A 24981-nucleotide genomic window follows, 5' to 3' on the forward strand; every position below is an offset into this window, starting at 1 on the left:
AATGTAATCATGCATTTTAATTGATTTTGACTGTAAAAAAGAAAGCAAAAATATTGGTGGTCAATTAAAAAGTGAAATAAAAAACATATGTTCTATGGCTTTTCTCAACATTTTGAAATAGTCATAATGACATAAATATTACTTTTTCTCTTGGGACTCACAGTTGATAAAGATAAATGTTATCAACTTACAGGAACCCTCCCATAATAGAGGATTATTTTGATTATTATTAAGATCCAAAATATCAAATGAATGTTCAACTAACACAATTTATTTTTATATCCACTTAACATTATAGGACAGAAAGCCCAACGGAGGCATAGATTTATCATGATAGATTAAATTATAAAAAATAAACATGAAATTATATTCTATACGACTCATTTACTACATAGAAATCATCAGTTACTGCTGAGATGAGCACTGAGACTTTTGGGGGCAATATATCAATTATCCAGTGCTGTTGGGTCATTCTTAACCTTAAGCCTACTGTTGTCAGTGTCTTTAAATCGCTAAATTAACTGTTAAGGACATCATTGAACTCTTTAGATCAGTGACTGGTAGTGCTTCTTCACTCTTGTGCACACCTTGCCATTTCCATGGCACTAAGGCTAACCACGAACTAAGCACATTTTCCACCATTTCCATCAAGACAGATATCTTCAAACATGACCATTTTACCAAAGTGAAGTGAAGATCTCAAATGTGGCTCCACTAGAATCATATTTTACCTGTGGATTAGCAATGTTTTAAAGACAAAGTAATATAATTAAACAATCAGTGGTTAATTCTGATGCCACCACTTTGCCCAACTTCCAGTCACTTGGTGTTAACTTATGATTGAAAGTGCCCAATGTTCATGTTGGCCCTTAGCTATGTGTTACCTGTGGTAAAACTGTATGATTTAATTTAGTCACTATATTTGTTTTTTTTTTTTAGTAGAGCAGATATTTTCAAAAGATAGATATGAGATATAAGCAAACATATGGAACCATGTAGCTATGTGTTTGACCTCAGAATTGTGGAGATCAAGACTACTGAGAGATAAGAAAGAGAAAGGTTCTCTGTACTAAAGGCTGCTAGATGAGTTCAACATCAATGGATTTGTTGGAAAATTAATAACAACATCAAAGACTTTCATGACTAACATGCATGTATACAATAAATCAGAACCACTCTTCTATGCTTATGCAAACACATTAGCTGTCAGTCATCTGATGTCTCCTCCATCAACTTCTTACTGCTTCTTGAAATTATCACTCATGTTCATCTGTGAAGTCTGGATGTGTTTATCCTATGTGTAGTATAACATAACGCTTCTAAATGCACCGCTCATATCTTCAGTCTTAACTGTTCAGGGCTCTACTCAGCACATTGCTTCTCCTACCTCTCTATCATTCTCCATTCTCTTGCCGTCCTTTCCATTTTCTCCTGGTTATCCATCCCTAGCACATGTGTGGATGCTCCACACTAATTTTTTTCTTGATACATCCCAATACAGTTTCTACGCTTCTTGCAACAATACCAGGATATATGCATAAACACATCTTGAAAAGAGGTCTAAATAAGTGACTTAACAAATGGGTGTGCACATGACAAACTGACAGTTATGTAGTGTGCATTTATTCGGGTTGTTTGTAACAAGAAAAAAAGAATGCAAGCAGTCTCCTTCATATGTATTCTATTGTAGCCAAGTTGATGAGAAGTTAAAGGTAGTAATGTGGATGCATGGATAACTTGATTTTGATTATAAATTTTATTCCATAAAATATAGAAACATACAGAATTCAGAAGGCAGAAACAGACTAAAACCAACCAAACAAACAAAACAAAATACCCACAATCTTCATCTCCAAAACAAATAAACCAAACACAAAGAAAACAAGATGCCCATCATCTCTACTTTCCAAAATAAATAAATAAATAACTAAATAAATAAATAAAACTTATTTCTGATAATTGGTGGCAAGTAGTTCTGACAGATTTTTAAAAAGTGTGTTGCCACATCAATTGGTAATCCAATACCAAATGTTCAGTCCTGAAAACATATATACAAGTAACATTATACAGATTAAATAGGTTATGATTAGGAATATATACATATATGCATGGAGCAACAATTAATGGAAAATGGGCCAAGAACTTGAGAGAGGAAGGGGAGTATATGAAAGGGTTTAGAGTGAAGAAGAGAAAGGGAGAAATGATGTGATTGTAATTTCAAAAATACAATAAAATAGTCTGTTGGATATAAAATATTGGTATGTTTCCATATTCTATTCAATAAGCCCATCTGTAAAGCTGAAAGTACTTCAGCAATGCATTGGATAACAATATCTAAAACCATTTTTATTACTGAAAGCATTGTGATTAGGAGATTCTTTTTTTTTTTTTTTTTTTTTTGTTTGTTTTTTCGAGACAGGGTTTCTCTGTGTAGCTTTTTGCGCCTTTCCTGGAACTCACTTGGTAGCCCAGGCTGGCCTCGAACTCACAGAGATCCGCCTGCCTCTGCCTCCCGAGTGCTGGGATTAAAGGCGTGCGCCACCACCGCCCGGCCCCAGGAGATTCTTTTTTTTTTTTTTTGGTATAAAGAGTAAATATTTGCTTGAACTATACCTCTGGAAATAATATAAAAGAAACACACAGATTTCTAAAGTATCTATAGATTGAACACAGCTACTACTTTAGTATCGCTTGATCCACATGCAAAAAGTACATGTGGTTGAAACACTACAGCCATTGCATGGAGAATTATTTGGTGTATAAACATATTCTTAATTGCTATGGGAGGCCCTTTGAGATTAAAGCATTTCAAAATGTTGTGGAATTATTGGTTTCCTCAAGTGGTTGCTAAGAACCTACACACTGTTGGTTTCTACACTCTATTCAAAGGTGAGGAGAATTTTGACCACTTTCGGATTCTTTGTGTCCTTAAAGGAAAATTCACAGCTCAATAGTCGGAACACCCAACTCACTAATCCACCATCTGATCACAAGCAATAAGAGTGTGCTTGAAACGCTTATGTGTGAAGGTAACTTGGAAGAGAAAGGACATGGGGTGGGGGCAAGAGAGTGTAATTTAAAGCCTCAAGAAAGTTAATGGAAGGACAGGTAACCCTGGAGATCCATGCCGAGGATGGTTCTTGGAAAGACCGGGTGCTGCATATTAAAGCCATCAACTTAACTGTGATGCACCCTCCGCCCACTGTTCCTAAATGAGTGGCATCAGCACCCACCCACTCACAAGGAACTGCAAAGCGCTAAACACACCAAACCTAAGCAGTGCAGTGGACAGCCAAGGAGGAAGAGGAATCCCTGAGTCCTTTCCCATGACAATGCAGCCCTAACCGTGCTCCTTTCTCCACATGTGACAGCTCTGATTTTTCTGTCATTTTAATTGACATCTTCTACCTATGATTCCCTAATGAGTTTCAAAACCAGCACCAGGGGCATTGAGCAGCATAGGTGCATATTGTTTTGCAAGAAACCAATCATTAAATTAGGCTGACTTATTCATGTGGAGAATATTCTCCTTTAATGAAAAACTATGGTAGAATGCACTTTCCTACAGGTTACAAGTGAACAACCACCTCTCTTATTTTGTAGGGTAAAATACCTGGGCCATTCTTGTTACCACTGGTTTGATAGTCCTACAGTTTATACAAATGAAAGTATTACTCTATCTAGCCATTGCCTTGATGGCCTATGACTTAAACACTACATTTATAAAATATCACTCACTGCAATAGTTTCACTTAGGAGTAATGGTCTATATGTGTTAGATGATTCAGTTTGGTATAATCCAGGCATATTTCTATAATGCACATAGTTAACATAAATGTTAGAATGAAGAAGCATGCACATAACAAAACCCGATGATTCTTTCCTTAAATATGATGGGCAACTCCTTTTCATTATCTTTAATCATGATAATAATACTGAATCATGAAATTTAAAATGTAATTAAAGCTGTCATTAACATCTATAGTTATTTCTCTCTATAACAAAATACTTCAGCTCAGTGGTCTTTTTTTATATTTTGGCCGCTTTGTGTATGTCTTCTCCTAGTACTGCAGTTACTCTATTATTTCCTAAATTCCTGTTGTTTATTTGAACATACAGCCAAAACTGATTATATGATTAGTATGAGAAAATATAGAGCTTGATGAAATTCTAATAAACTGAGAGACCATTTAAGGAGATAAGTAACAACTTTTTTATTAATACTGAGACCTTCCTCTTTTCTTGTCACTTCAGTTACACACCCAGACAGATGTCACCACTGACCTTTTGGAAACCATCCTCTAGCACAAATGAAACAAGTGGAATGTGTTGCCCTGCATGCAGCCTCCTGATGATGGACACAGCCAAATGGTTTCCCATGACAACAGCTATCACACACTAGTAATCATAGGAGCAGTTAAATATATGGGGGAGTCTGACATGATAATACCTTTATAATTCACAGGAAAATGATTCCTTCATCACTGTGAACTGCTTTCACTGTAAACAAAATAATTCAGAGTGACTTGATGACGAGTGGGATAAGAAATAGAGCAATGTTGATGGATGAGTTTGAAATCATGCTTTTAATGTTATGTAGCATCTACCAAATCACTAACATTATACAAAGATTCATTTTTTTTCTGCAGCTAGAAATGTCAGGGCCACTACAACATTATAGGATAAAATACTCTTCTGAGTTACCCAAATGTTAGAATTACCATGTTACATCAAAGGGCAGTGGTTTGACATTGACATGGATGACCCTATTAACTTGTAAGAATATTATAATGTAGATCTATTTCAATACATTGTAAAATGGCACAATCATTGTTAATTAGCCACAAGAATTTTTTTGTCCTTGTTTTTTGAGACATTCTCTCACCATGTAGCCCTGGGTAGGCTGAAACTTGCTATGTAGCTAAGGCTAGCCTTAAACTCACAAAGACTCACCTGCCTATGCTTCAAGAGTGGTAGGATTAGAAGAATGTGAGACCACCCCTGACTAGCCAAAATTTTAGTTTCTTCTTCCATTACAATTGCTTTGCCTCTAAATGAATAATCTGTTGTAGAAAACTCTAGTTTCTGTTCATTATAAAATTGTCTTTTACTTATTCCAATTTCAGTGGTAGCGAGTCTTTGATCAAGAATTATCCTGGAATCTTGTGTAAATACACTCAGAGAGACAATTAACTTTCTTTGGCTGACTATAATTTTGCAGAGCAATGTGGCAAATACATCTGCTGAGTTAGCACAATCCATGCTTAACCACAACAGAACAATCCTTCAAATTGCACATTACTAAATACATATTCTGTTTTTATCCCCAACCGAGCTTGATATGTTTTTCAACAGCTTATGATCTAAGTCATTTATCTTATTTAAATGTGGAATGTACATAAGTATCACAGATACTTCATTAGAAATTATTTGAAATAAATGCATTATTATAGAAATTTGATGGTGGGAGGGAAGGAGAAGAAAGGGAAGGGAGAGGAAGAGGAATAAAAAAACCCAGAAAATTGTATCTATCACTCTTTGATATTAGTGGTCTATCTTTAACTCATTGAAAGGGCCATGACTCAGGCTGGGCTCAGGCAAGAACCTCAGTGTTTATATAGGTCTCTCTGAAATATTTGCAAACATCTTTCTATCTACTGGACCTTGGAAAAGCAGGATACACAAGAGTTTATTATTACCATTTAAAATAGGCAGAAAAGGAGAAATTTACACAGTGTTTAATATTAGGACTGGAAATACCTGGCTTAGCGGGAAGTTTTGGGGTTTTCCTAGAATATGAATGCCATGTCTTGAGCTGTTTCCTAAGATTCTCACAGCAAAGAAAATTGTGCATATTATAGTACCTGGCAGAGATACTTTTGATCTTGACAGTTTTATAAATTTCATGTAAAAGGAAAAAATGCAAAACATTTACTGTAGGGTGGTGTTTACACTGTGTGTTGATGCCTACACAGCCTTGGCAGCATTCTGAGGACTTGGCAGTTTTTGTAAAATATGTCAAGAAAGAAGCACAACAACCTCACACGGCACCAAACAGCAGGACCTAACTCCCTCCTACACCAGTGCAGTCTTGGCAGTCTCTTTCTGCACTCTTTGTAAAGACAGGGCTCAGTTACACTCAAGGAGCCAGGCACCAGTGCTGTGGCATGATCTGCAAGCACTGTAGAGTGACATGCTAACACAATGTCCTTTAATTAAAGTAACTCTTTTGTTTCAGCTCAGTTTTAAGCACAAGGAATTTTTATGCTTCCACTTAAAAATCAAACTTGTGTATGAAAGAAATATAGGATTGTTCTGAATAGAAATAGTTAAATCTAAGAAAACCATAAATCTACCTATAAAAAAGTCTTTTCCTATTATAGCACTTTAATACATTTTTCTCCTTTGTATATAATTATAATTTAGTTCCAACTTATTCAAGCTGGTCGTAATTACTCACTCCATATGTTTTCATTGTAGATGGATGGAATTAATTTTTAAATAACCAGAATACATTTTCATAATTACCTAATATTTTAAAAATAGTGTTTGTTCTTCACATTTTTTTAAATGGAGGCTAGCAACAGTGCAGATATGCTGACTACTTACAAAGACCACGGATAAAATTAGAACTTTACAGTGATTTTTCAGGTAAATAAAAGGGGTAGCCATCAAAAATAAATACATAATGAACTGCAGGTTGTTGTTATAATTTTACATCATTTTAATGCTTGTTCATGTTCTCAAAGTAAGTCTAATTACAGGGGGGAAAAAGCAATCTTTCAATGAGCTACTTGACACAATCCATTTCCTTAAAGTGTAATCCCAGAACACCCCCTTATAACAGGAAGTGCACCAGCAACAACTCAAGAAAGCCACGTAGAGGAACAATGGAGAACATGCCCATAACACTCTCATGCAGGATGGCCCCAAACTTCACCATCTCCACATGACCCAACAGAGGAGGGGATTTTATGACTATTTTAGTGTTCAAACATGTGAAGAGTGATAGTTCCAGAACAAAATCACATACCTTCTTGATTTTGAGAAAGTATATATATATATATTATACACCTCAGTATGGTTAGGAATTATTTCTAATGACTGCAGACAAGACGAATGGAGTGAATGTTCAGGCTTCTTCCCTGCAGGCGGCTTTAGTTGTGTGCTCTCTTTCAACTCTATGCAGACTCCCTGCTATCCATGCTCAACCACTGTGTCTCACCAATTTTAAACCTTCATCTTTGCTGATTCCAGTCGGGACTCACAGTATGATGCCTTCTTTGGAGGAACACATTGTATTTCAGTTAGATGGTTCTATGTGTAACTCTCAGTTCTTCCTAATTACAGAAGCATCCCAGCACATATATGATTCATGCTTGGGCTAACTCTGATCAGTTACTACTCATAGACTTATATTGACTAAAAGAGTCCTTTGTGACATAATCCAATTGAAGCATTTCTAGAAGTGATATATTTGAAAGCTTTGGACAGAAAATTAAAGATGAATCATTTTTGGATTTTGATTTAAAAAACTTTTTTTTTTTCGAGAAAGGGTTTCTCTGTGTAGCTTTGTGCCTTTCCTGGATCTTGCTCTATAGACCAGGCTGGCCTGGAACTCACAAAGATCCGCCTGCCTCTGCCTCCCGGGTGCTGGGATTAAAGGCGTGTGCCACAACCACCCGGCAATTTAAAAAACTTTTATGTGGAGTCTCTGATCATATCAAGCCAAATGCTAAATTAAAAAGAAATTCTTATTATTGTAAAAAGTACTGATAAATACAGAACTCACTCACCATTTCGACTCTCTTCATCAATGGCCACGATGGTAGCTGGTGGGCCTCCCCTAGCCAGTTTGCAATCTAGAGAAAAGATAATCAAAGACTATAATTAACAAGTGGAAGAGAACTTACTAAGAGTAAATTCACCAAGATATACACTGATATTTAAAAAATTACAATCAAATCAACATACAACATTTCAAGGGTTTTGCTATTAAAAGAAAACATTTTCCAAGGCCCGCACAGATTCTCTGGCACTGTAGCCAAACACTGCTCAAACCTTACTATGAACCCAAAGAAGATGACTGGGAAGTGGTACTCCCGGACAGAGATAATGGAATGGCAATTTAATGTAGAGAAATACCATAGTGCGATGATTAACAGGATAAATGATGAGAAAGCTCCACAACAGAAACAAACATAATTGAAAATTAATTGTGATAAAGGGTATAATTAAAGAGAATGAATAGAATTTTAATAATGTTCTAAAAACAATAAAGCGGAAAATGGACAAGCCAGGGATGCCACGAGGTGCTGGGGATTATTTTAGTCACCTTACCCTCATATTGCCAGTCTGGAGTCAAAGTACAGAATCACCAATGGGAGCAGATCAGAAAACAGAAGAAAGAAAGGAAGAAAGGATACATGTATATATTTAGCGAGAGATTTACAGATACATAAAATTCATTATACGATAATAGATGAATTACCTAATGATCCCTGGAAAAGGAACACATCAGATTTTATAACACTAATATAGTATTAACATCAAAATTAGATAATATATCAACCATTAGCATAGAACTATTTAGCAGTGACAATAAAATAAAGTATATTTATACAGTTTTTTAAAATATAAATAACTTATAAAGAGTTTTTATCCTTACATTGAAATCTTCGGAGTAATGTCTGTCAATCATAAATGATAATGAATTCACATTTTAAACCCTCACCTTATTGAGTATTACTCAATAATGGCTCTAAAAATAGCATTATAACATCTACAAGTTAAATGTGAAGGCTAAGCTTACAAGCTGCTACATGTACATTTCAGAGTCAGAAGACACTCTTTGGAGAAACAAATAGGCTGATATGTGTACATATGTGTATTTATGCCACACTTATATGCATGCTGGGAAGTAACTTGATATGCATGGCTAACACGTGTGTGCTATCTATAAGGTGATTTCAAGATTTGCTGATAAAACAATGTTTCCTGCCTTTCATGCATGTCAGCACAGGCCATGCAGTCTTTGGAAGCACAGTTCTGTGAGGTTAAGTTTGCATTTTCTCTTTTGAAGTGACAAAGCTGTAAGTGTTTTTTTTTTTTTTTTTTTTTTTTTTTTTTTTTTTTTAATCTCTTCTTTGTCAGTGTTCATGAGTCCCTTTCAGAGTTCACATCTACGGTAATGCTCTCCCCTTCTCTCCTCTTCTTGCCCCTCCCCACAGCTTAGCTTTCTGTCTGTCCCTTACACAGCTTTTATTACTAGCCTCCCAGAGGCCCCACTCCTGGGGTTTAGCTGTGCATTTCATGAGATCTATTTGCATGCGATCCAGAACACAGTTAAAAGAATGACATTTTTCTCCCCCAAAACATATTACGCGCTTTGGAGTAAGAGAAACGCTGAATAACCATGGAGGATTTTCCTTCTCTGTCGCAGCTATAGCATGAATCTGGGTTAAATGGGTCTCTAACTATTCCTGTATCAGCAGTTTGATGCTTTGTATTCAGGTTGTGAGCCTAGCCTTCAAGGCTGGAGTCATTTCTCCAGCCCCAGTTTAATTTTTATATAGCAGTGATAGGAAGTGGTGTATTTATGGAAATGTGGCCCAGGGACACTGGGAGAATCACCCTCAGAGGGAATTAATCTCGTTCTCCTAGAACCCGATTGGTTACCACAAGACAGAGGTGATCTGGAATGATGAGCCTGACTTTGATGCCCCACCCCATCTTCCCTCGTCCCTAGGTGGTCTCTTCCCGGCCTCCTGCTTTCCTGCCATTGGTGTGTCTTTAATGAAGACGGGCAGATGGACTGGCAAATCCTCATGCGTCATCCTCCTAAATCCTGTGTAAAAGGAAATTATTTATAATTTCCCCATCCTAATGATTTTTGTATGGCAATACTACTGTGTATTTCATGGGAACAAAGAGATTTGGTAGAAAGAGTTGGGACCAGAAGAACAATAACATCTAAACACAGGTAGAGTTCAATGCCGTGTTTGTGGAATCAATTTTTTTTTTATGGAGTTTATGTTTTCTTAATCACTAATGACAGAAATAGCTGAACTAACACAGTGACAACTAATTTGTGGAGAGGGATAGATGGACAATGAGAAAGAAGAAGTGGTTGAGGAGTAGAAGAATAGGAATCCCAGTTGATCCTAGAAGTAGAGGATTTTAGATTGTACTTGTCTTTTCAGGTGCATGGGATACAGCCTGTATTCTTAAGGAATGCTACCTTCACCCATGTATAAAAAGGGCCTAGAGCCATGACAGATACAGAGAATAGATAAAACAATCACATTCCAGAATGAATATTGGTAGAGGAGAAAAGGGTACTTAATAAATTTTTGAGCAGGCAAAATGAAGGAAAAGGGAAGAAATTAATATGTGTAAATACTAAATTCCACCAGCTAGTTTCAACTAAGGATAGACCTTACTGCTAGCAAGATGGCTCAGCTGGGCAAGGCACATGCTGCCAAGCCTAGATAGAAACCTGTGACATGTGGTTTAAAAAAAAAAATAGAGCTGACTCCCACAAGTTGTCCCCTGACATCCCCATATGTATGTGCTGACATCCATGTGTCTATACATAAACATAAGCAAGTAAATCCAAGTAAACAAAAATGCAATAAAACATTTTAAGTATAGGATAGATTTTACACTGCTAAACCAAAAACAAAATAAAACAAAACAAAACAGAAAGAAGAAAGGAGAGGGAGAGAGGGAGAGAGGGAGAGAGGGAGAGAGAGAGAGAGGGAGAGAGAGAGAGAGAGAGAGAGAGAGAGAGAGAGAGAGAGAGAGAGAGAGAGAGAGAGAGTCTCATACTCAGTCCTATTTGGCGCACAGTCCCTGGTTCAAGGACCATTTCCTAGACATACTGGAACATATCTATTTAATGCTTTAATCTTCTGGAAGTTTATTTTCCCCTTTTCCTGCCCAGCTTTATTCTTCTTTAGGAGTTTGACAGAGCATGACTTCTTCTAGGAATCGTCTATGTTGCATTCTATTGAATTCATTTCCCTTTGGGAAAGTATTGATTAACCTTACATCTACCAAAATTTCCTTCAGACTATGCCTGTGCCCAACAAGAACTGGTTCTGAGAGAATACTGTTGGATTTCTGTGGACAGTGGCCTACCCACCTACAATCTCCTATTTAGTATGCTTTCAATAGACTTATTCTCCTCACTGTCCCCTTGGTAGTAGAAAATGTCACAAAGTAAGAGTTTAACTCAACAACTTCTCAGTTAGATCTTTTATAGGGCTCCCATTTTCTACCAGTAAGCATCACCATGTCCAACTGATACTTCAGGATTGGCCCAAACCTATTACCTATTTTATTACTTTTAAACTCAGAACACTAATGTGTTTGACAGACACATAATCTATTAATAACACTATTCAAAGCAGCTCAAGTGTTTGTTTTGAAATGATGTATTCATGAAAGTATAATTAGCTCTGAAATGCAGGAAAATATTTTTAATAACAAGTTTATTTAGAATTGTCTTGAGCAGAAAGTACTTTTGGATAGACTAGGCAAGGGCTGATGGAGTGTAAAATATCCTACTTGAAATCAAAGGGAATGCTAGGAAGTAATGCCAACTTTCCTGTTCTTTATGGCCTGTGAAAAACCTACCTGCCATGAGATAAGTGAGTTAGCTGTTGGTGAGGAGATATGGTAAACAGACTTCTTCTATCTCTTTAATTTACTCTTCACTGCCTTGGTTAAACCACACATTGGTTTTCCATGCTGAACATTTTCAACCTATTAGGGCCTTACCTATTCCCAGCATCTAATTTGTTACTAAATGTGAGATGTGAACGTCAATACCTGAATCAAGGTGGCTTATTCTACAGCTATGTCATCATGTTAAATGTATGCCATGCATCCTTCAATGATCTTACACAACTGGTTGGGTTGAGAACCAGAAGGAAGTCTTAGAATGACAGTGGTGACATGTCTGAGATTTGACTCCCAAGACATTGCACTTCAATTGCAGCCTGGGGACCATTCAGAGTTAGCTACTAACTGAAATCCAGAAGAGGAGGCAGCCTGGAAAGACCATTCGGTTCTAAAACTTTCCTTTCATATCAAACACTGCTGTTTCAATAAAGTTCAGAGTTAATCACGTTTGTCATGTTCCGACATGACAGCTGTCATCTGATTGCCAATGACTGGTACATTGTTCTTCCCACCAGCTTTCCGGGAGTTTCATTGTCCAGACGATGTCTGCACTTAAAATTTCAAAACAGAATTCCAAAAATAAAAAAAAAAAGTTGTTACTTAGTCCTAGGCCAAGCATGGTCTCTTTCAGTCACACTGGCAAAGTAAATGTCAATGATTTGTGCCAACTCCTGAGTGAAGTCAACTATGCCCTTCCCACATCCTGTGTTTCCCCCCAAGGGGTCCACTAGCAAGTCTGAATTTAATTCGTGGAAGACATCTTTTCATATGTGATGATTTCCATCTCCAGACCCATCAGAGGATTCTTAACTCCTTTCTATTCAAGGTTCCCCCAAGTTTTCTTCCAACAGGAAAACGTGTCACAACATTTTATGTTAACTTTCTGTCTTTAACATGATTGTCTTTGTACAATAAAAATATTCTTTTAAAAATGGTTAATACATATTACACCCATTTCCTATTCCCCAGGACTCAGAAATTTTGATGGAAAAGGGGCAGAAAGATTGTAAGAGACAGAAGTGGTCAATAATTGAGGAAATCATGATTTACATACACAACAGGGAAGTCACACTTATGAATTCACAGCAATTGTGACAGAATACCCAAGAAATGTGCAATCCCCAATCCTAGCATAGATGGGGTAGGGGGTGGCCATGAAATCCCACCCCTAGCTAAGGAGCTTTATAGCTGAAGGGAGAGAAAGAGTCCATTTCCTTGAGGATGTGACCCTTGCAAGTCAACCACATGTCAGGAGAGGCCCCACTCCCAAGACTATTTGGGCAATACAAACTGGACTCCATAGGAAAAGAAAACCAAATAAAAGAAGAAGAAATGTCAAAGTTGGATGCAAAGGGAGAGGAAAGTGGAGAGGGTGGTAATGGGAAGTGTTGAGGGAGGTGGGATGAATATGTTCAAAATACATTATATAAGATAATTAAAGAATTGATAAAATATTGTTGAAAATGACTAGTCATTTTATTTTAGGTCAAATCTAAATATTTTATGGCCTAGAACTCAATACATAACATTTTTTTTCTTTTGGTTTTTTGAGACAGGGTTTCTCTGTGTAGTTTGGTGCCTGTCCTGGGTCTCGCTCTGTAGCCCAGGCTGGCCTTGAACTCACAGAGATCTGCCTGGCTCTGCCTCCTCAGTGCAGGGATTAAAGGCATGTGCCACCACTGCCTGGACTACATAACATTTTTTCAGAGAAAAAAATTAAAATATGTTAAATGGCCCACCAGCTGCTGCAGTGTCCTTCCCCTATCTTTCAAACTCATTTAGTGTATGTTCTAACTGTAGGAGGAATCCAGTGCTTTCTCTTCCTTAGTACTTTCTCTTTCATCCAGAGCTACCCTTGAGACCTGCTGTTGTTTCATGATTTTTAATCCATTTTTATTTTTTGTGGCCAACCTGTCCATCACTTGCATCTTCTACTGATGTCAACATGTGCCTATCTTTGCCAAGAAACCTCTTCTGGCCCCTGACTTGGTAGGAGTCCCTGATGCACACTCTTAAAATTCTCTGTATCATCATAGCAATTTGAGATAATCTGAATCCCGGTGACAGAAAAACCTCATAAAATTCTAGACCTTCTATATAATCCTACGGTGTGTCTTACAGATAAGACCATATTATAAATTAACATTCCCCCTTTCCTTTTAATCTTTAAAATGGCCCAAAGTACAAGAAACTGGGAAAGCGTAGAAATTCATTAGTTGTCTAAAGACAGGTCTGTTGCTATCTCTATAACAAGAGAGTTTCCATTTCTCTAAAAAAGAGAGAAAATGCGTACTTGCTACCAGTTATTCATGGTTTCCACTGGAGTTCCTACACTGCCTATCCAGTTGCCTGGACTTAAGCAATATTATGGAGTAAGGTACTCTGTTAGCATTGAGGAGGTGTTTTAACGTGCATCATGATTTTGTTAAATTGTACCTTAAACATATACTGCATATTGACTCCTGCTACCAAGACTTTGTGAAACCTGGATGATGGCATACCCCTGTAACTTTAGATAGATTGAGAGTTCCAGTCTGGGATCATAGATTTTGTCACTTTATACCTTACATACAGTTACTTCTTTATCAGTAGCCTATAATTATCTGAATTATTTTAGGTCCACCAAAGTTTTTAACTTATTATAATTACTTTACACAGCCACTATCCCTTATTGCTGTATTTAATGAGGCAATTCCTTGTAATTTATCTGGTAATCAAGAGAGGTTTGTTTCTGGGATAACTTACAGTCAGTAGGAACTGGTTACAGGATCCAGGAGACATGAGGTATCATCCAGTGGAGAACTCAGGTTTGGTCTCCCATACAGATTCCAGGACCACAAGGTATCCAGAAGGGGCCAAGCACATATGTACGTGGAATCTTAAGGGGCTCCCTCTCTACCATGCCCCAGGGGCAGGTCAGCCCCAGGGGAAGGTCATAGGCAGGTGTGACAGTTACCTACCATTACTCTAGGGGCAGTGCTTCTAGGTCAAAGCTGGGAAAGCTACCCACTACAATCCCTTCAACATTGCTTCTCAATTTAATGACTCATTAAAAAAAAAAAAATCCACCGAGTCTTCCTAAAGCAAAAAAGTAAAACAAGCAAGCAAACAAACAGAAAACCAAAACAGAAGTTTAAGTGTCTAGGAGGGGCAGAGTATGTGTTTGTGTGTTGGGGGGTGGGGAGCACATTATGAAAAGCAGTTACACAGTTTATATCCAAGATGTTCCTAAAACTAATTTGTTATTTTCTTGTCTAGTTATTCTTAATGAGGCTATGTAAAAATTCTCAACTATGATTCTATCACTCAAAGCTACTGCACCAACTCCAGTATTTAAGATCACAGTCTTCAAGAAAGGAGGTCCTCAGCCTTTGTTTAGAACTACTTTACTTCTTTAAATTGAAATATTTGCCATAAGCCAATTATACATATGCCTAAACTTTCATTAAAAAAGCAAACTATTGACTAAAAGAAGAAAAAAAAAGATAATCCTTTAATTACTGATAACCCCAAGCAGGTATTCATTTTAATTTAACATCTGTTTTACAGGTGTGAAATATTTCAAGAACTTAATCTGCCAGATTTACTTGTTAACGGGTTGACATATTTTCTTTTTTTTATTTAAATGAGAAAATATGGATTTATTTTTATTTCTAGAACCTTGGAAGAATATGTTAATATTTAACATTGTACTTACTATCTTTCATTTATAAATAAGCAAGGAAGTTGTTGGAGGGAGAGGAAAAATGCATTTCATATGACTAGAATATAAACTTTCATTATATACAGGTAGCTGAAAAGCAATGTTTTTTCATTATGTTAATTAATAGTTTACTTTTATTAATTAAAGATGTTTTTACATGCATATAGTCCATACTGACCTTCCATATCCTTACCATCCCTGTCCATCTAGCTGCCACAAATATCTCTCACATTCCAATCTATTCATTTTGCTTTTGTGACCCACCAAGTTTATCAGGGTTAGTGTTTATTAGGGTTAGGGTTTATATTGCTGTGATAAACACCATGACCAAAAAGCAACTTGAGGAGGAAAGGGTTTATTCGGCTTACACATACCACTGTTCATCATCAAAGGAAGTTAGGACAGGAACTCAGAGAGGACACGAACCTGGTGGCAGGAGCTGAGGCAGAGACCATGGAGGAGTATTTCTTGCTGGCTTGCTCCACAGGCTTGTTCAGCCCGCTTTCTTATAGACCCCAGGACCACCATCCCACCGTAGGCTGAGCCCTCCCACATCAATTACTAATTAAGAAAGTGGCATACAGGGTTGCCTAGAGCCCAATCTTATGGAGGCATTTTCTTAATGGAGGTTCCCTCCTCTCAGATGAATTTAGCCTGTGTCAAGTTGACATAAAATTATCCAGCACAGCTAGCTGTGTGATAAAGGCTTAGAACCACTCTTGGCAGTCCAGTGGGCTCGGCAATTTGTATAAAAGGGAAGATACTGATTATTCCTTGCAGGAAGTCTGTCAAAAGCCCACAGTTCAAAGTTAAGGGTAGGGCTCCGTGAGCCCCTCCCACTTTTTTGACTGAATGAAGGTAGGGCTGGTCTTGTGCAGGCTCAGTGTGGGTAACTATTGTTGTTAATTAACTGTTGCAGTGTTTGACTGAATGAAGGTAGGGCTGGTCTTGTGTGGGCTCAGTGTGGGTAACTATTGTTGTTAATTAACTGTTGCAGTGTTTGACTGAATGAAGGTAGGGCTGGTCTTGTGTGAGCTCAGTGTGGGTAACTATTGTTGTTAATTAACTGTTGCAGTGGTTGTGGGGTCTGGAAGTTTGCAGTCCTTCACCTTACCTTGCCGCTCTAACATACTTCTCTCCCCTCTTTTCTACAGTGTTCCCTGGGTCTCAGAGGGGGTGATATAATGTCTTGTTTAGGGCCAGACAAGTGTTGCTCATTCTCTGCATCTTGGGCAGCTTTGAGTCTCTTCAATCTTTATGCTACGGAGAATTAACTTTGAGGTTCTAGTATCAAAAAGAAAACAAACAGGACCTGGGGCTGAAAGCTGAGAAACAAGAAAAACTGGAAACGTGGTAAAATATCAATGAACACAGGACTGTTGACTGTTTCCCTACTCATTTCATTTTGTTTTCTCAGGGCTTCTTCCCTAGACACAGTAGCTAGTAATTACCTGCTTAGGGTCAGGAAGCCAGAAAGTCATTGCTGACAAGTCTGAACATGGAATTGAATGCCCTAAATAAATCTATCTTCTCTTCATAGGATACCAGAGGGCCAAAATGCTATGTATGTCACCAGCTTAAGCCTGATATTAGGCCATTCAATGAATCATTTCTTCCTGCATCATAACCACCTCAAAAAACAAAAGTCAATTCCAATCAGAGATCTAACGTGATCTATTCTGAGCAGAAAGAAAATTCTTGCTGGCAAGCGTGTTCCATCCTTGGGTTGAAGCATGCGTATGTACAAGAAGAACTGAAATAAGCCCTCGTGTAGTGTGATGATATTTTCCAGTGTCTCTTCCTAATATTTAACATATAAAGAAGAAAGGTCTTCTCCTGCAAGCACCTCCACTCACAGGCTCCTCTTTAAACATGAATCTTACAAATGACTAGGACTTTCTATGACTGTTTATGGGACCTTGTGGGGTAAGATTCTGCACTTCATTTCATTACATTTATGTATCTCATAAACTGAGAGTAAACTCAGTGAATACTGTATTAGAATTGTGCTCCCCCTGGCCTATAAGCTGCATGGTATTTCTCCATGCCATCCTTCATTCATAATACTATGAATCAAATGTGTTTTCCCCTCTATGATTAGAAAAGACAGCCACCATACAAAAACTGAGAATGGACCTTCCTGGAATATTTAAAGCATCAGGAAGCAACAGTTAAGGCCTCTTCACAGTGTTTCACTTTCCTGTGGTGTTGGCCTTGGTAAAGACCAAAAATGGACCTCCTCAGAATGTGTGAAGTATTAGCAATATGAATATAGACCTCCAGATTGCCTCATTTTCCTGTGCTGCTAGACTTGGTATCCTCTTGACTTATTTTGTCCATAAAGTTTTGTAATGTTTCTATAGTTAGTTGGATATCTTTTGGAAAATAGCAATTGCCATAATCAAAAGACTGCATCAGTTGGGACAGGAGTTCAATATCACGTCCTTGAACTCAAATATCTGCCCTGTCTTGATGTTTAGAAAAAGTTAAAAATAAATTAGAAAACATGGGGGAAAGTAAGGGATGTATGAATGAAGGGAGGGCAAGAAAACACATTTCCAATCTGAGTTCCATGATGGAGAGTAACAATTATCAGAGCACACAGAAGAACTCCAAAGCATATGGTTTGGAGCAATGTCTCTGCCAACTAGAACAGCTTTGTTGCCTTATGGCAAGCTACACTAATTAATGACAATAATATTGACCTTAACTTATCATATACTATGTAATATATGCATATGCTTTAAATAAAAGAAAAGTATAAGATTTATTTTAGAACTCTTTATATTTACATAGTTCATAATAAAAACAAATGCCATAAAACAACAATGCCATTCTTTAAACTTGTCAAGGATTTTGGTGAAGAAAGTACTAGATGATTTTTTTTTAGAGATATAGTAGTTTTAATAAGAAAAGAGAAAAATGAAATAAAAGGAAGAAAGAGAGGTGTAAATCTATATAGCAAACATTTCAGGACAAAGCTTTCATCCCAAAATTTTCCTTGAGAGATCATATCAGTACAGAAATAATCCTACAAGTATTTATTGTTGTAAAATTATACTAGTAAATAATTATATAATCATGCAATTTTATTACATTATCATTATTTGAATGTCATCTGCATATATGAGAGGTAGAGTGGTTGACTATATTTTTTTTTGTTTCTATGTTTGTTGTTATTAGTGGTTTTACTTTCATATTGTTAAGATCTGAGTCTATAAAACTTCTGCTCTCACACAGGCTCATCTGCCATCAGGGTGGATGCTGTGATCTGTCAAGAAAAATACACTCCCTTGGTATTGGAAGAAGAAAAGTATTAAGTGATCCAAAATGAGGTTGAACGGGGAATGTAAAAAATGTGTAGTTCTTTAGTGTCAGCTTCAGTGGACAACTGGTGTTTGGACACCAATATCCAAGGTATCCTGCTGGGGTTTGTACCACTGGAGATTCCAGGAGAAACTTCACAATTGTGATCAGATATTATTCCATCTCTTTTGATCTTTCCTCTGTAATAACCATGTCTAGTTTGTGATTTTTCCAAGTCACTTGCCACATCTTATGTGTTATATGTCATGTGTATCATGACATGTAGGATTGAACTAATGAATCAGCCATTACAAACATGTATTTGTGTGGTTTAAAAATGTTTGAGAGTGGCTAGAGAGAGGGTTCAACAGTTAAGAGTGTTTCCTGCTCTTGCTGATTACCAGGGTTCAGTTTCCTGGAGATTTAGCTTGGGGTAGAGTGCTTGTCAAGCAAGAACAAGGCCCTGGCTTCAGTCTTCAACTCTGGAAAAATATTGCTATTATTATTACTAGTTATATACTAATGCTTAAAGTCCCTAAATTATTCACACATTATATTTATTATAAGAAAACCTGCAGCAAATATTTGGGAGAGAAAGAAAGAATTTTAAGCAAGAAAATACTTGAAGAGAGCATCAGACTCTAAAGAGAATAGGGACATATAATTAGTGTATAATAAGGCATTCTACAATGTGTAATCTGGAAGGCCAGAACACAGTTAGATTTACATGTAATTAAGCAATGGGAATAGTTGCCTGTTACTATATCACATTGAAGGTCTCCAGAATGCACCACTTGATTTGCTTCAGGAAGCATGATGATTATGATGGTTACACAATATGACAGTCATGAATCTAGATTTCAGAACTGGACATGGCAGCGATAGAAATAAGACTGAAGAGATCCTGGGGTCAACCAATTCTTGTTATCATGAAGGCTGTCATGTCACCCTTAGAAAGCTGTAGACGGGATTGACCCTCAGATCAGGGGTGAATATGTTTTGCCCATCCAGTCTACAATCTTCCCTGTACTTGAAATCAGTTTTCCTTGCATTTATTGTTCAGTAGGATATTCTACCATGTACAAAGTAACCTAATAAGAGATTTAAAAGGTTACAAAAGTGAGGGGAATTTAACAAAACATTTAACATTACTTCCCTTTTCTCAAATAAAATATTATATATAGTTAAAAAAAGCTTTCTTACCATCTCTGTCAATGTTCTCCTATTTATGTTATTTTGTTTTTACCTGTTTTAAAAATGTCAAATATATATCAGATCTACACAAAGAAAATATAATATATTCATACAAGTGGTCATCAATAAAGGTAAAATAAAACAAATGTATTTACACCTCATCACTGACAACAAAAAATAGACAGAAAAAGCGGAGGCCTGTTATTCCATATTATGAAAAATATCCCAATGCACATTCTGGCATGTATTGTATGCAACCAGAATGATACTTTTTGTCATCCTAGTGGCAGAAATGGGTTGTGAGCACTGTGCATTTTTTTTTTTTTTTTTTTTTTTTTTTGGTTTTTCGAGACAGGGTTTCTCTGTGTAGCTTTGCGCCTTTCCTGGAACTCACTTGGTAGCCCAGGCTGGCCTTGAACTCACAGAGATCCACCTGCCTCTGCTGGGATTAAAGGCGTGTGCCACCGCCGCCCGGCTGCACTGTGCATATTTAAATTTACTAATTTAGCAGCAAATTATTTTCTAAAATACTGGTATCATTTTCATTGGTAAAGGTAATTTGCAGGTGTCTCCTAATAACAATTTGTATTGGGTTTTTGTCATTTGAAATTTGTAAATGATATTTAATATTTTTTTTCTATTTTTCTTACTGCTTAGCAATTTTGTGTATTTAATGAACATGTTTTCTATGAAGTATTTGTTCAATTTTACATTAAGTGGCCTTTTTTGAAAATGTATCCAGACAATTACGCGTGTGCTAGTTGTGTGTGTTGAAAAGCCTTTCACAGCCTGTGGAATGGACTGCCATTTTCATTTATGTCTTTTGATGGGATATTACTTGTTGTTAGTTTATTATATTCACACATTATCTGTTTGTTTTTTGACATATTTTTACTGTTTAGCCCAGGCTAGCCTTCAACTCTTTATACATTTTTGCCTTAGGCTCATAGGTGTTGGATTACAAACATGCTCTACCATGCCTCCTTCACACAGGATTTCTTGATGCGGCATTTTTGAAAGCTGTCCTGGACATAAGGACATAAAGGCATTTCTCTATAGCAGCTTCTGCCTGGCTGAAGTATTTATCTCTGTTTAGGACAAACCAATATTAGTCTTCAAAAACCATTGTTATTTATTTAGATTTGTGGTGTGGGGCATGAGATCTAGACCTTCAGGAGGCCCTATATCACTGAACTACATCATCACATAAAATAATTGTTTACAATATGACAAAAATTAGTAAATATCTAACTTCTCTGAATGCTCAAAGGAAGCAACAAACAATCACCACATCATTAGAAAATAGAAATACATTTTCACCCAAGTAGAATCACAGCATTGATATTGCCTCAGCACTAAATAAAAGAGATGTTAACCCAGAAATTAAATGTGTCATATCAGCTTCTTTTAATATATGGATGCTCTGGGCATTATGGAATTAAATGAACATTTATGACTCAGAACAAGAAAGCAGCACATTAAAGTGAAATAAACTAATTCAACTGGAAAATGAGTTAGGAGAATAATTTAGGGGCAAATATAGTAAAATAATTATCTATGTATAAGAAAGTATAGCCAACAAAATTCAGTTTTTACTTTGACATCCTATATTTCTCTGGCTTTCTAAATGACACAGTTTTCTCTTCTTTGAAAATATGCCTACACTACGCAATTTTGAAACACATCAGATCATCATTTTCACCACTGTCTTAAATTATATTTTTAAATTTTATTAACCTTGTTAGAAATCTTAATTGTTTTCAACTATACTTACTTTCAGTGGTATGCTTTTGAAGGAGAATAGACAATAAATGTATTCTTTTAATCTCCAAAAGGATTTTAGCTTAACTACAGTTTACAAATGGATATTAGAATCTCATTCACTTTAATATCTCCAAGAATTTCTTACATTTGTATAGTGCATTATTAAAGACAAACATAAATGTTTGTGAATTTAGTTAGACTTTGATGACAATATCATTAAATTTTCTTTTTGATATCATCAATTATACTGTCCATTAAATGGTATCAAGATTCTTATAACTGGAATATAATGATCATCAAAATTAATGCCTGTGGGGTCCTAATTGGTTTATTTTAGTCATTTTATAGATTTTAGAATCCTCTGAAGATTGTGGTCCTTATCCCTCTTCTTTCTACTGACTGAAGAGGGAAGAGTAAGAAGTAAGCCCTCCACGTGAAACTTCTCAAGGTCAATGTCAGATCTCTATTTCTTATCTTAAATGCATTATTAATGTGGTAGTGTCATTATAAGCCAGCAATTGTGAACACAGCACCTGGGCTGGGAGGATGGCTCAGTTGGCATAGTAATTTCCATGCAAGCATGCCAAGCTAAGTTCAGATCCCCAGAACCAATGTAAAATGACAGGCATGATCGTCCACACCTGCAATCTAAGACAGCTTAAAGGGAGCAAGACAGGTGGAGAACCAGGAGATTGTTAGCCAGCCTGTTCATCTTGGTGAACTCTGCTTTCAGCAAGAGACCCTGTCTCAAAAACAATGAGGAGAACAACTGAGGAAGACTCTTAGTGTTACCCTCTGTCTTCCAAAGGTATGTGTACACAAACAGAAACATAGAGATATGCATATACCACACATGTACGCACACACACATGCACACAGATAGTACAGGTCAGCTGTTTGCTGTGTCACTCAGGTGAATGTTCTTGACCAATAGTTAGGGGGTCAGAAAACTATCAATGGCTTAATGCAATGTAAATGACAAATAACCTCAATATTTTTGCTTGTTTCACCATGAAAAACATATAGATAAATGTACCAGAAACAATGGTCTGTTAATCTAACAAAATAGTTCAATTATCAATAGTCTATTGCATTAGAATCTCATCAAACCTGAACTCACACAATTCCAATTAGTCCTTTGCAATGAAAGATCTGCATTTAACCTCGAGTTCTGATCCTAAGTCTTTAGTATGTCCCACTGAAACATAGTCAAGGTTCTGTCAAGGCAATGATCTCTCTCATTACACCTTCTAATAGATACAACTATATATCACCAACAGATAGACTGGGAACACATTCATAAATAGCTAGCACTATTGTGTTCAACTCAAAAAAAAAAAATCCCTTCTCTAATGCATCTTCAACTCATTGACTTGGAGATGTTCCCATCATCTGTTGAACCCTTAGGGTGAATCTGCAGCTGCAATGGCAAGTACTGATGATGAACCTGAACTTTGAGGAGCCTCTGCCAAGCTTCCAAATGCAAATTTCACTGTGTAAACTAGGAGACGAGAAATATTCCAGAACAATGTGATCTGCTCAGATTCGAAAGGTGCAAGGTTTGATGGAAATCTGTTGTAAATCAGTAAGTGTGGTCAGGCTGTGTCCTATACTAAATGACTTCATATTATAGAATACAGTAGCCCTGAGTTACTCCATACTTTGAAACAGCAGTTTGCCTCATTTTGAATATAAATGCAGATGGAGAATAACTCTTTGTCTTCTTTACATAGGTAAACAAATATAAACCATGAGGGGTAGACTGTTGAATGTTACTTGTAAAAGTAAATATTATCACCTATGAACTTAACGAATTAAATCAGGAACACATGGACACATGGATGTATCAGAAACATTGCATCATTTGTTAGGGTAGGCTTGCTGTTCTGTTTTCATTTTCCTGCTATAACATCTTGGAATGTAAAAGGGTGATCCTAAGGAAGAGAGGCATAGCTGCTACCTTGGTCCATTATCTAGTCATTCATCATGACCTTTATTCAGAAAAACTGCCTCACCTAAACACTGCAACTTAGGTTCTGAGACTCAAATACAAGTGTAGTTTTATTGCTTTTTTTTTTCAGCAGAAAAATAGTATTATATTTTCCCTTAGGTCCATGGCCTATCTAGTCTCAGGTTCTTGGTCATATCCGCAGTGTCAGGTATTAGTTCCATCTCATGAAGTGGGCCAAATATCCAATCAGAAATTGGTTGATTACTCCAATAACAGTTGTAGGTGGCAGAGTTTGTAGCTGGGTGGCATTGATGTTTAGTTTTCTGCCCTGGTAGTATATAGACTACCATCCAGAACCATGAATGCTAAGTGAAGCTTCTAGCTGGTCACCAGCTTGATTTCTCTGCATTTGATGACATAAGTAAGTATTGTCTTCAGCAATAGCACCTTAGCATCAGGTAGTGAAAAGCAGTCATCAGCCTTGGCAATAGTCTGTGATGTTTGAGAAGGTCTCCAAGACCAGTGGCTGAACAAGATGTAACCCTTCCATAAAATGACTCCTAATGATATAATCACTATATCCATAGATGGCCTCACTCAGCCATCATCAGAGAAGCTTCTTACAGCAGGTGTGAACTAACACAGAGACTCACAACTGGACAATGAGAGCTAGAGACTTTGGAGCACTCAGTTCTAAATAAGATGTTTTTGTTAAACCTCTCACCTCAGGAGTCACTCAAGAAGCTATGCAAAAGAGGTGGCAAACAGTCTGTAAGACCCAGAAGGGGTGGGTGACTAGAAAGAAACATGAATGATGCACATATGAACTCACACAGAGTGTGACAACCTGCACAGGACTTGCACATGTTCCCAGCATGGAGAAGAGGAGGCAGCCACAAAGGCTCACCTCTAACCAAGGAGTTATTTGCAATTGATACCTCCCGCAAAAGGGAAAACCATTTTTCTCCAGTGGAGTCTCAATGGATATGTTAACCACACTTCACGGTATGCCCCATGCCCAGAAGGAGTTGGCCAAAACAGACTCCCTGGTTTCTTTGTTTTGTTTTATGAGATTAGTTTGTTTTGATCTGATTTTTTTTTTCTAAGAGAAATAAGGAACACAAACGTGGATGGGCAGCGGGCTGGGGAGTATATAGGCTAAGTTAGGGGAGAAGAAAACATCATCAAAATATATTTGTAGGTGAAAAAAAATGAGGAAATAAATACAAGTGGAATTTCTCCTGCCTAGGACAGACAACCTCCTGGAACTGATATTCAGAATTGTATGGCACCCATGCAGTGAACATGGGAATTGGCAAATAACCATAAGCAAAAGATGGTGGGAAGATTCATGAGGACCACTGGAAAATAGTTA

The 24981-nt window shown here is 37.0% G+C and overlaps 1 protein-coding gene across 9 annotated transcripts in view; it reads right to left on the reverse strand.

Moving 5' to 3' along the window:
• The window catches only part of Pcdh15 (protocadherin related 15), a 1398279-nt gene that overhangs the window by 512870 nt on the left and 860428 nt on the right, over window positions 1-24981 (reverse strand). For 7 of the 9 annotated variants that reach the window (XM_037199986.1, XM_037199987.1, XM_037199980.1 and 4 more), the window contains 2 exons: window positions 8341-8355; window positions 7797-7862 (listed from right to left, as the gene is read on the reverse strand). In XM_037199986.1, the coding sequence (XP_037055881.1) occupies window positions 7797-7862; window positions 8341-8355 (81 nt within the window). The remainder of the gene's footprint in view (window positions 1-7796; window positions 7863-8340; window positions 8356-24981) is intronic. The other 2 variants (XM_037199985.1, XM_037199984.1) reach the window with 1 other exon arrangement.

The sequence above is a fragment of the Peromyscus leucopus genome, chromosome 16_21 (genome assembly GCF_004664715.2).
Source record: "Peromyscus leucopus breed LL Stock chromosome 16_21, UCI_PerLeu_2.1, whole genome shotgun sequence".
NCBI classification, from domain to species: domain Eukaryota; kingdom Metazoa; phylum Chordata; class Mammalia; order Rodentia; family Cricetidae; genus Peromyscus; species Peromyscus leucopus.